At 41.0% G+C, this 13,900-nt stretch overlaps 1 protein-coding gene across 1 annotated transcript in view; it reads left to right on the plus strand.

The window, feature by feature from the left end:
• The window catches only part of shisa9a (shisa family member 9a), a 117,354-nt gene that overhangs the window by 85,655 nt on the left and 17,799 nt on the right, over positions 1-13,900 (plus strand). Inside the window, 1 exon segment of the mRNA XM_034193537.1 lies at positions 3,822-4,021. Coding sequence (XP_034049428.1) covers positions 3,822-4,021 — 200 coding nt within the window.

The raw sequence follows: 13,900 nt of genomic DNA on the forward strand, positions 1-13,900 counted from the left end.
TTGAGAAATGCAAAAAACATAACTGAACCTCCTTCTGTCCTCCTCTTTTTTAAGTTTAAGTTTCTCTCACTTTCCTTCCCCGTGCGGCCATAAACTTTTTCTTACTTTTTGACATAACACGCAGCACTGTTAGCGCTTTGGGGAATGCATTCACTTTAAGATAACAATGTCGACGTCGGTAACAGGAATTTACAATTATCCGCCGAGCTCGGCACAGCCGGGGAACAATGCCGGGCGTCCTGTGAATTCCCTCACATATTTAAAAATTAAGCTGCGTTTTTAAAGTCAGCCTGTGTCAGACCTTCCTGCTCCGCTTTAGAACTGTGTCACACTGCGGATGCTGCCCTTCTTTCCATCTGTATATTCGTCAGCGTGTTATTCTGCCATCTGCTTCTTGTCAAGGGGGCGGTGCTTTAGGCCACGTTATGTAGTCGTTTATGGGCGGGATTGCAAAGGTTACTTTATGACACGTTTAGCTGTAAAGGACTGAGTGTCTGCTAATCACAGTCTGGTCAGAAGGCCACTGATGTGCTGATGATTAACGTGGCCAGAGGTCATTTTTATTTCTGCTTGCATGAGCTGTAAATGCTGTTCGACAGTCGGATCGATAATCGTTACTGAGCTTTTGGTTTGCCAGAAAACATACTAAAGTTGCACAACCTTCAGTTCAAGCAAGATAAAATCACACATTTCAAACAAACTTATCATCATCAAGGTTTATAAACGTTAAATCTCAATCCATGTTTAAAATATAAAGCATCAGAGTGCCGATGTAAACTCTGTATGTTCTGCAGACCGAGATACGTCCACGTTACCAATCAATCACACATACCTTGCTGATCAATACAAACTTCAGATCATCTCTCTAACCCTTTTTGGTTGCAGAGACACAGCAGAAAGTAATACAATTTAGTGGGGGATGTGGACCTTTACTCAAGGAAGAGCTGATTACATTGTGGTGTGGATTAAGGAGCAGATCTGGCCTTTCAACTTTGATCGTTGCTCTGCTGTACTTTAATCCACATCCTACCTTTGATCTTTGATTCTAATCAATGTGTACATCCTGGCATTCTTCCTTGATCTTTGATACAACCTTTGATTGTTAATCTTTTATTTTAGATCCTGATTTCTGTGATGATGTGATCAGAATAGCTGATTGTTTAAACATTTGGATCAAAGATAAGAGTCTCTGTACGATCCACATTTCTTTGATCCTGATTGTAGGAACAAAGTACAGCAGACAAATGCCCATGAAAATATAACCCTTTTCATGAAGGTGAAAGATCATTAATCAGGATCAACTGAATCAAGGAAATGAGTGATCAGGATCTAAGGTCGGGAGGACCAATGATTGGTGATTATGATCAGATATCAGGATGAAAGATGATTGATTATGAACAAAGACCAGGATCAATATCACAGCTCAGCAATCAAGGACTAAGAAAAACAGAAGAGAGATCAAAGCAGTAGCTGTCTCAGAATGAAAGTGAGATCGTCTTGGACCTCAGTGGAGATATGTGCTCTATGAGTGGAGGAAACATGAAGATCTGGTGAGCTTGAACAATTGAAGAAGGCACTGTTTGAGGAGATCCAGTTTGTTTTCTGAGTCTTTTTGTGGGTTTTATTGAATTTTGTCCTGAGTGGGTTCGTGTCATTGGTTCTGACTAATTCTGGGACAAAACCAACAAGTTGACATGTGAATCCATAACAACCATCACAATTATTAAATAAATACTATGAAAGATTTTTATTTAAGTCATATAATTTTTGCTTTTCCTATATCCATTGTTGAAGTTGCAGCAACAAATCAGCAGTATTTCTTTTTTTATGCCCCTTGTTCCCACCCTCCAAAACCCACTGCAGTTTTCCCAGAAGCACTCAGGGAGACTAATTCCGTTTTTCGAGTTTGCCACGCCGTCACCAGCCAGCCAACTTGGCAGAGACGACACAAGTCAATTTTGTTTTCAGTGTTTTTGCCCACCAGGTTGCTGAGGGACTCGCTCGCTTGGTGACACATGAATTGATGCCAATCATGACGTCACTGAGCGATTACAAACTATTCTTCTACTTCTGACCTTTGAAGATGAAACCAACATCTGCAATGGGGGCAGCTGTTGTCTGAACGAGTTGTCTTCTCTTTCTTTATCAACATCTTTTTCCCCGTATTTGTCCGGGGGAACAATTTGCCTTTGCATTAATTATTTTGCTTGAGGTCACTTTGACACGTGTGTGGGCAACGTGGTGGCCGAGTGGTCCGTGCACTACTTGCTGCCCAAACAGAAGGTTCCCAGTTCAAGGCCACCTGTGCCCATTCTCCACGTCATGTGGAGTTGCGTCAGGAAGGGCATCCGGTGTGCAAATTAGCACATAGACCCAGTGATGCTTCAGGTCATGGATCACCTGCCTCGGACAACTGCGATAAAGTCTACCGCTGTGGTCAGAAGTTTACATGCATTCACTGTCTACGTTACTGTCACGGTGCTGTTGGCCAAACAATGGTTCTTTTTTGTGAATTGTTGAACATTTTTAGTATAAAAGAATTAATATTGTTGCACAAATATGTTTTGGCTGAATGTCCCTTAGCACATCCCTCATTCACCAGATCTTGTGGTACCCATCAACCAGCTTCTAGCAGAATTCTGGTTGGATATTTGAACAGGCGCCTTGGCTGAATTATTCTATTACATTTGTTGTTTTCCTTTAGGCACAGCCCAGATATTGATACTCAGGACTTTGGGAGGACATTCCAAAAGATTATTTTTAGCCTGCTTGTTCCATTCCATGGCCAGCTTTGATGTGTGTTTGGTGTCATTTTCCTGTTGGAACACACAATTGTGTTCAAGTTTCAACCAGAATGCTGTGTTGGACTATGAGTGATCCAGCACATCGGTGCCTGAGTGCTGAGGGCTGAACTGGCTGGAAAAGGCCCATAATTCACCTGGCTGCAGGAGACAAATAGGGATGGACCTGTTGTCTGCCTGGACTGTTGCCATCCAGGACCTAAGGCAGTTCTGTGGAAGTGTTGAAGCACAGCACCATTGAATGCTTCCAGTCCGGAGCAGTGTGACTGCAGCTACGAGTGAGTGTTACATACTCACAATGGCAACATGTGGTCTATTTACTGACTGACTAAACACCATGGCTTATACTATACTTCAGGATATGAAGAGTCCAGATGCAAAACCGAGTAAGTGTTTTTTTCCAAATGGAGAAAAATGCAGTTGAAAATGGAGATTTAAAGGAAACCCTATGCGGAAATGCACAGACTTTCATCAATAACATGAAAGCAGTTATTAAAATTCTTTCATATTTTGCACACTGATGGGCCCCTTGACAGCCAAGTACATGTTGGCATCAACTAAAACTTTATGGTTCTGGAGATATTGGGTTTTGCATCTGAACTCTTCATATATTTCAGTATAATTCACCAAAGTATACTTCAGTTTAAAGCACTAACAAGTGTGCCACTTCATATTTTGTGTGTTTATTGTGAAGCACATTTATGAATTGATGGTTTTGTTTTAGTAGCAAAGTGATGAACTGCAATGAATAAAAATAAAAGGCCTATAACCACATTTTCATCCGCACAGCTACAGGTTTCTATTGCAGGTCACGCCCAGTCCTTTCTTAACAACTGATTCATCAGCGAGGTGTTTTACCAGTCAGTGCCACACTGGCAGTGTTCATCAGCCAATAACACTGCAGGACACGACAGCTCCTAGCTGTGAAATTGAGACTTAAACCATCAGTGCCACAGCAGACCCGTCGTAAATCTGCTGTAATCCATTGTAACCTTTCCTGTCATATCTCTTGGCCCACAGATGGTGGTCAGATCAACAACAACATGGGACCGGGCTCAAACGTGGGCCAGCAGCACCCTTACCCGGCCATGAGCCAGCTGGCACACGTCTATGAACAGCAGCAGCAGCAGCAGCAGCAGCAATTGCAACATCAACAACAGCAGCAGCAGCAGCAGCAGCAGCAGAGCAAGGATCTCAACAAGTACGCCTCCCTGAAGGCTGTGGGTGAGTGTCAGCGCTCACACTCTCCTTAGAAGACACACTGAAGAGCAGATCATACAGTGGATATGCCATTCTTAGTAGGGTGTTTGCTTTTTTGTTTATTTGTTTTCTTAAGTGTTTTGTGCTGCCTCGTAGCTGAACGCTGCTGCACCGCCGTCATGGTGAACATCTGCTCCACTAAGACGTTAGTGCAGCAGATAACTGGAAAAATACTTCACATGGTGATGCAAACACCAAATGTGGCACAAATACTCCATAGACTTTACTTTTTTGAAAAAGCAGAGTGTCCACTTGAATTTTCAACAGGCAGCCAGTAGGGGTCAACTGAAGAATTACAGCAGGGGTCAAAATTTAAAAATGCTCTAATCATATTGAAAACTACACTATATTATTCACCTGATCATAAAGATTCCAAAAAGGTATAGTTTGGACTCTCTATGATTAAATGTTATGGACTTATGGGGTAAAAACAGCAAGAATGGTGAGAAAGGTCAAGTTCAGTTTGTACAGGGGTCAAAAGTTAAAGTTACTCCAGTTTTGGTAAAGAGTGATGCAAATTATTGGTTTAGCTAATAGGATTAATAAATGGAATAGTTTTGACTGTGCTGAATGTTTGGCGTCCACAGTAAAGGTCAAACAATGTCGACATCCATTGCATTCTATAACATATGTTACCCTGCAATATGATAACTAAGCATGACAGATAGTGCAAACTATTCCTTTTTAATACTCTATTTGTTAAACCAAGAAGTTACATCACTTTTTACCAAAATTGGAGCACCTTTAACCTTTGACCAATGTGCAAACTGAAATCAACCTTTCTCACCATTTTTCCTGTTTTACCCCATAACTCCATAGAATTCAGTCATAGATGGTCCAAACTATATCTTTTTGAAATCTGTATGATCAGACAAATAATATGGAATGCATTTCAATATGATTGGAGCATTTTAAAATTTTGACCCCTGTGTAATTCTTCAACTGAACTATTGAAAATTCAAGTGGACACTTTTCAAAAGAGTAAATGTCGAAGGAGTTATTTGTGCCAAATTTGGTGCTTGCATCACCATGTGAAGGATTCCTCTGTAAATATTCACTTATCTGCTGCACTATGTTCAGAGAAAGTCAAATGACAGTTCTTTAATAAATGCACAGACAATTGTGTCCACTTGGAGGCAGTGTAACGAACGTCATACAGAGAAACATAGAAGAAGTGCAGAATGTGACCTTCAGTTTCATCTGCAGTAAAAGCAAACAAACAATCTATACACTTTTGTAATAAACATGAAGGAAATTGGAGAGCTTCATTTTATGCACAATAAGAGTTGTATTGCTACTGAAGATGAAGTCTTCTGTTATTCTTGCAATTTCTTAATTTTTGAGTTTTTTGGTTTGTTTTTTGTCGGTCTGCAGAAATAAGTCTGGTGAAAGGCACCACAAAATTGTATTGTCATTGCAAGCTTTCAAACAATGCAATTTTCATTTTTACACCTAGCGATCACTCTGTTTAAATATCGAATGACCCTGCACTCACATCTGCACCCACTCAATGTTTTGTCATTACCCATAATGCAATGTAGTACAGTATCATGCAGCATGCACGTAAAATCATTAGAAGTGTTCCTGTTAGTGTTTTTCTGTACTTGGATTTAGATTTTCATTGCCAGCTTTTTTCTATCTTTCAGGAATATGGCAGTTCTGAGTTTGCAAAAACTTAGGGGACAGTCAGCAAGCCAAACTGCAATAGTTAAACTCTGGGGTCCGAGGACATTTTTTGTTATTTGTTTTTTGTTGAATGTTTTATTATTGCTGTTAACAGTTCTGCTTGCATCCCACAATCACGTTTTATGTCTCTTTTTTTTCAGGACAACCTGTGCTTTCAGAATATATATGTTGTTGTTGTGTTTTTAGTGTAATAAAGGTTTACAATCAAAAATAGGCAAGGAAAAATAAAGCGAAAAATCATTTTCCACACATTTACTCAAAACACAGCAAACTATAATAAACAACTGTTTTGACACTTTATAAAGGTAATTTGAGGTCTTGTGTGAAAGACTGTACAACAAAAAGGTTCAAACAATAAACACAAATGCACATTTTGAACAATATATACAAAATGGTCTATGCATTTTGTTGTCCATTGATATGGTAAACAGTGCTTTATGCCGAGAAAGCAACAGAGTTATCCAGTAACATTCATATGCAAACTAGTGGAGCAATCCTGATAGTTACACACTCTTTGTTTGAGCACGTGAGATTGTCATCAGAGGCTCTCTGTCTGCTCCTGCTTTCACTGATCGCTGTGCGTAATGGCGCAGGGCACCCGGAGTATGTACTAATAGTATGCACTCATTGGAGCACCCAGGGGGCTATTCAAATGGGCCAACTAGTAACATATCACTCCTGAAAATGATCTTTGGCTTTTCACGTGAGGTAAATCTGCCCTACAGTTGGATTTTGGAAAACCATGTGACGGTGAACCAATTCCGATTGGACACTCACATTGCGCACATCATCACACAGCTTCTATGAGGAGTACAAAGATGTCCGATGGCTGGCTCGAAAGTCCGCAGAGTTAACTTTTCAGCAAAAAAGGAGAAGTTTCTATCTTATATCATTAAAAAGTTATTTATAATTTAGTAAAGCTTGGTCTTAGCCGTCGTATAAGACGGCGTCGGCCCCAGAGGGTTAATACCTTTTGTTCAGTGTGTTTTTGCTAGAATACTCAAATTAAGAGCACCAATAAGCTGGAGTAAAGAGCACAATGTCAGACCGGACCTCTTGCAATGATTCCATGCACATACACTGTTGTGTAGCAGTATGGCCCCTGACAAACCACGAGGTGTACGTGTTGGTATTAAAATTAGGTATTACCAGGTGCAGTGTTAGTGCACTGCTATTGTCAGAATGCAAAACGCCTTTGCATCATACACCACCAACAACCTGTTCTAACATCAAGCATCTTGTTCTTCTGTTATTTGTAAGATGTAATATTCGGATACACCTTACATAGATGGATTCACGACATGCATGCACTCACCTGGCTGTGGCGGATAGATGGTTATTTTAGAGATATGGGAATGGACCTGTTGTCTGCGTGGGTGGTTCCCTGGTGTCATGGATGCAGCATAGCACTTGTTCTCAAGACTTGACTTGACAAATACACTCTGCTTGTGCACACAACATATATTAAATGCATATGAAGCCCATTGCATATTATATGAGCATATAATATATGCAGTGCAAACTAATTATGCACTAATATACATATGCAAATCAATGCATCAAACAACAGAAAACATAAAAATGAAATAAAAGTAAACACTAATGGAAAAATGCAAACCTTTACCTTACTGCTTCACCTCAGGGAGCTTCGGTGGCTGCTGCTCTCACTTGAGTTCACCATCTAAATAGAAATGCACCAGGTCCCAGTGCAACCAGCAGTTACAAGTAATGAAAGATGACAATGTGATTGGTTACGCCCACAGCACACCCATGATTAATTAAGAGATTAAATGTAATCCCTTTGTACCCTGTGCCTAACTTTGTGTTCAGATTATATGTCCTCTAAATGGCAAAGTGGAGATGGACATGCCCCACATGAACTCGCACTATGCACTGTAGGTTATGTGGTACAGAGGATCAACCCTTTGTCGCCCTTCTTTTCCTGTTACCAGGTAACCTGCAGTTCTCAGGAACTCATTCTTGTAAAAGAAAAGCAGCTGTCATCTAATGTGACAGCTGTTACTGATTCACTTCCAAGCAGGACATGCTTTAAAACAGTAACGGCGTGTTTACAAAGCCGTTTGACATCTTAATTTGAGCCAAAATATTCATGGCACTCAGTTTGCTGTGCAGCTGATTTGACTTTTCCTCTTTGTGCCCATTCAGTGCTGGTAGATGCTTGACTGTTTCATCAACCTGAATTTGTGGGAGATTGACCTGTGAATGTTTCTGTCGGCTTGTTTGTGTGAGCCAGGTAATAAAACCCAGAAGAGATTTGATTCACCCACACGCTTCAAATACTACATGCAAATATGTTTACATCCTGTTTACCGCCGTGTGTCAACACGTCTGCATCTTAGATGGAATTAGAAAAGCTAGGACTTCCATATATTTCAGGCCAGGACACCCTTGATACTATGTTGGACCCAGTTGCAAGAGGCAACATTGCTAAACTATATAAAACATTGCAGACTAACTAAATTAACTCTGCGTGGGAGCAGGATCTCAGTATTGGGATTACAGTGGAGATTTGGGAACATGCTGGACAGCGTACTCACTCAACGTGACTCTGTCTCAGGTGTCGTCTAATCCGGTTGAAGATACTGCATCTCACTAGAGTTAAACTGTCTATGTTTTATGTGAATACAGATTCTTCATGTATTGTATGTCACCAACAACCTGCAACTACCGGACGTACGTTTTCTGAATGCTCATCCCTACACTCGTTTTGGAGCAGCATTTTTGGTCACAGTTGGTGTGCCAGACGAGGGCATGAACATTACTACCCCTCAATCTAACTTTGTGGCCTTCGCCTCGCTCCAGGCTCAGAGGCTTATCCTGGAAGTCAGAGAAGCCCCCGTCATTCATATCTCGGGTTAAAGAAATGTTTTCTCCGATTCCACTGGAGAATCTCAGAAATAATAGATCTAAGCCCAGACAGAAATACATCAATACCTGGTCTCTGTTTCTAGAATTCACTATGACTTTCTTTTACTCAAACTATATGAACACTCTGTCTTTTCTTTGCCATTCCATATTTCGATTATGATCATTCCATACTCCTGTGGGCCCATGTGCTCATTTGTCATCTTATCGCTCTGGTGCTGTGTATTTAGGTTTTCAATAGAGTGTGTTATATTGAATGGCCAATTGGGCACCGTAGTCTCATTTGAGGGTGGGCGCTAAAGGGTTCAAATGTGACGCATATGGCGCAATAATCCTACACCCAGGGACAGCCCTCATCTGTCCCCAGCAGAAACATGCCACTTTCTGTGTTTTTGGGCAAATTACACAGCAAACGAAGTGAAACTGCAAAGAAAAAGTGACAATGCAGTGGAAAGTGGACATGTGTTGCGCTTTGTTTACGACCGAGAGCTCAAACATGTTGAGGCAGTTGTGCAGGCGAGAGACCGCTAACCGTTACCAACACGACCGTTTGCCTCGTCTTCCCTTCTCCACTGGGAACCAGAAAAAAACTGCATTTTTCCCAACGGTGATTGCAGCCAAAAACAAAACAGTACACCTTTTTTCTCTTAGAAGCGATGCTGCGTTTGCATTGTGCAACGGCAGGCTGTCCCCAGAAGTGGTCAAATCCCGCGATATCACGCAGAGGTTCAAACAAGACCCTATAAGCAGATAAGTTGCACCTTATGTGAAAAATGCCCTTTAATTATTGTCTTATTTTCTCATTTTTGTATTTTATTACTTTACCTATTTACTTATTTACTCCTCTTTTTTTTTACTTTGTAGTTTATCTAATTAGGTTCTAACATTGCCATTCATTTGTAACTAATATGATTTACTTATCCATTCATTCTATGTATGTAATACGCTTTTCTCCGTTGCTTTGTCAGGTTTTATGATGAAGTGTGTGTGTGTTCCTTTAAAAAATGTGAAAAGTTTTAAAGTTGGAAAAAAACAAACACAAACACTACACGACAAACACTTACACGACCTTCCATTAAATATACGGTACGCAGAGTGGAAACAGGTGGATTTATCTACTGTTTTCAGTTTGATTACATAATAAAGCTTGTAGAAATGGGGCAGTGTTGAAGCTCTAAAGCTGATTTTGTGACACTCCAGAGAGAAACCACTGCGCTGCCCCCTCTGGCTCTGTAATTTGATGGGCTCTTGTTCGGGAGTGAGGGATGTTGTGGAGAAGAAGGTGCTTAGGTCATCAGGCCATCTACATTCCAACCATATATTGGACAAACTGCATGATGTCACCTAAAGGTTTTCTGTAGAGACTCGTAAGAGCCAATATGAAGTCCAACAAGTGCTGCTGTGGGTGTTACCATGTCGTCACAGCTAACCCATGTTTAGATAAAGAGGTGGAGCATGGCCAACACCGTGGATGACCTGAAGATGCTTCCAATCTTCAAGTAACCAACAAGCTAAGCTAACAGGCTAACCTTGGTACAGGTGTTTATTAAATCATATTTTAGGGACTGCTGGGTGGTTCTCATAATGGTTGTGTGGGCATAAAAAATTATGACCCACTTATTGTCTCAATAACTGGGGATTAATTGGACTTAGTGGATCAAGCTACAGTGTATATATATATATATATATATATATATATATATATATATATATATATATATATATATATACACTCAACAAAAATATAAACGCAACACTTTTGGTTTTGTTCCCATTTTGTATGAGATGAACTCAAAGATCTAAAACTTTTTCCACATACACAATATCACCATTTCCCTCAAATATTGTTCACAAACCAGTCTAAATCTGTGATAGTGAGCACTTCTCCTTTGCTGAGATAATCCATCCCACCTCACAGGTGTGCCATATCAAGATGCTGATTAGACACCATGATTAGTGCACAGGTGTGCCTTAGACTGTCCACAATAAAAGGCCACTCTGAAAGGTGCAGTTTTGTTTTATTGGGGGGGGGATACCAGTCAGTATCTGGTGTGACCACCATTTGCCTTATGCAGTGCAACACATCTCCTTCGCATAGAGTTGATCAGGTTGTCAATTGTGGCCTGTGGAATGTTGGTCCACTCCTCTTCAATGGCTGTGCGAAGTTGCTGGATATTGGCAGGAACTGGTACACGCTGTCGTATACGCCGGTCCAGAGCATCCAAAACATGCTCAATGGGTGACATGTCCGGTGAGTATGCTGGCCATGCAAGAACTGGGACATTTTCAGCTTCCAAGAATTGTGTACAGATCCTTGCAACATGGGGCCGTGCATTATCCTGCTGCAACATGAGGTGATGTTCTTGGATGTATGGCACAACAATGGGCCTCAGGATCTCGTCACGGTATCTCTGTGCATTCAAAATGCCATCAATAAAATGCACCTGTGTTCTTCATCCATAACAGATGCCTGCCCATACCATAACCCCACCGCCACCATGGGCCACTCAATCCACAACACTGACATCAGAAAACCGCTCACCCACACAACACCACACACGCTGTCTGCCATCTGCCCTGAACAGTGTGAACTGGGATTCATCCGTGAAGAGAACACCTCTCCAACGTGCCAAACGCCAGTGAATGTGAGCATTTGCCCACTCAAGTAGGTTACAACGACAAACTGGAGTCAGGTCGAGACCCCGATGAGGACGACGAGCATGCAGATGAGCTTCCCTGAGATGGTTTCTGACAGTTTGTGCAGAAATCCTTTGGATATGCAAACCGATTGTTTCAGCAGCTGTCCGAGTGGCTGGTCTCAGACGATCTTGGAGGTGAACATGCTGGATGTGGAGGTCCTGGGCTGGTGTGGTTACACGTGGTCTGCGGTTGTGAGGCTGGTTGGATGTACTGCCAAATTCTCTGAAATGTCTTTGGAGACGGCTTATGGTAGAGAAATGAACATTCAATACACGAGCAACAGCTCTGGTTGACATTCCTGCTGTCAGCATGCCAATTGCACGCTCCCTCAAATCTTGCGACATCTGTGGCATTGTGCTGTGTGATAAAACTGCACCTTTCAGAGTGGCCTTTTATTGTGGGCAGTCTAAGGCACACCTGTGCACTAATCATGGTGTCTAATCAGCATCTTGGTATGGCACACCTGTGAGGTGGGATGGATTATCTCAGCAAAGGAGAAGTGCTCACTATCACAGATTTAGACTGGTTTGTGAACAATATTTGAGGGAAATGGTGATATTATGTGGAAAAAGTTTTAGATCTTTGAGTTCATCTCATACAAAATGGGAGCAAAACCAAAAGTGTTGCGTTTATGTTTTTGTGGAGTGTATATATATATACGAGGGCTGTCAATAAAGTATAGGTCCTTTTATTTTTTTCAAACACTATATGGATTTCATTCATATGTTTTTACGTCAGACATGCTTGAACCCTCGTGCGCATGCGTGAGTTTTTCCACGCCTGTCGGTGACATCATTCGCCTGTGAGCACGCCTTGTGGGAGGAGCTGCGAGCCGACACTGCAATCCGCCCACACGTCTTTCATTAAAAAAATCTCCTTTAACAGTGGAATATCCGGATAAAATGCTGAAACTGACTTCTTTGGAAAGGTCTCTGTTCTCTCACGACATCCTGGATCAATAGAGCCTGAAATGTGGAGGTTTTCAGCTTGAAACAGGCTGACGACGGCGCCTGAGAGCGCTGCACGACGTCTCACTCCGTGGGAAGTCCTTAAAGCGACAGAATCACCTCAAAATCTCTCATCAGCCGTTAAAATTTTCACCGAAAACCAGCTTAATTTTTCGAACCGTGTCCACTTCGATGTGTCTCACAGGTTTAGAAAAAATTTTGATCAAACAAAGCGCCAGTCTCTCAGCAACTTCTCAGACAAAGGAATTCCGACGAGGGGCTGGACGACTCCTCCCACAAGGAGTGCTATATATATATATACACACACACACACACACACACTCACAAACACACAATCTATGCAAGCTATCAATAACTGCTAAATGTGCCAATGTTGTTAGCATCCAGAATTAAATCACACAATATTTTCAGTAAATGGAAATAGTAAATGGTGGGCACAGTTCCACTAATCCGCTAACCGGTAATTATCGAAGATAATGTTTTCATTATCAAGTTAGCTTTTCAGATAACTTTGAAAACCATCATCGGACAAATTATCTTCTGATAAGTTTTGGTCCGATAATTTTTAGACCCCTAACATTTTTGCAGACATAGCTTTTTGTAGTAGATACGTAGTTCTATTCTCTACAAACAGAGAAGAGCTGGTTCTACAAGAAACCACTCTATCCTCTGTAGGCAAAGAAAAACTTGTCAAGAAAAGAAAAAAAAAGATTATTTCTTTTAACCCCATACTAATATGCTCGCAACAGCACCCAAGTCATCCAGAGGCATACAATTTTAACTTATGGTTAAAATTTTAACCAAACTAATTTCAAGTTATTTAAATTAACGTCACATCTGAAGTTTATAAAGTGAAAATATCAGATATATGTTTTAGTTTTAAAGTAATGCACTAATTTTGAAGGTTTTAGTGTGGACATGCAGCTGTGCCCAGTGCATTATGGGTATATATGACAGAAGAAATGCATTAGAGACGCTCTGATCAGGCTCCATGCAGACAACAGCATTAAACTCTTTGTATATTGTGCCTAAAACTCTCATGAATATATTCTCTGGGTTTTTAGACATTGTTATTGTGTTTGTTTTATGTAAAAATGCCAGAAGAAGCTCAGGTTGCTTCTCCAAAATCCAAAAAGTCTGTTGTGATTCAGGCCGTGTGATATAACCGGCATCAAAATGCATAGAACTCTGCCATCTACTGGCAACTGGTTCTCTCACAGTGTTGTTATATCACAGTATTTTAAAATTATCTGTAGGTTTCCAAAACAAACAAACAAAAAAAAATCATCGATCTGACAGGTTTAGTTGTACAGTGTGTGGTGTCAGCCACATGGTAAAAATAACACACACAAACAGATTTCACACACGAACATTCCCAGATCAAACACCTCGCTTTCTGATTGGCTGCATCATGTCACATTTAGCTCCTCACATCCTTCTTAACACACCACACACGGCAGGAGTATCTGATAAGATTATATTTAGCATCATCACGATTGTCGGGGCGTCCTTAAGATTGTCGGAAGGGGAAGATCAGGTCTGATATCAGCCTAATTATCTTGACGTGAACCAGGCTTGATGTTATGACGCCTCACGGAG

The sequence above is a fragment of the Thalassophryne amazonica genome, chromosome 18 (assembly GCF_902500255.1).
Source record: "Thalassophryne amazonica chromosome 18, fThaAma1.1, whole genome shotgun sequence".
Taxonomy (NCBI): Eukaryota; Metazoa; Chordata; class Actinopteri; order Batrachoidiformes; family Batrachoididae; genus Thalassophryne; species Thalassophryne amazonica.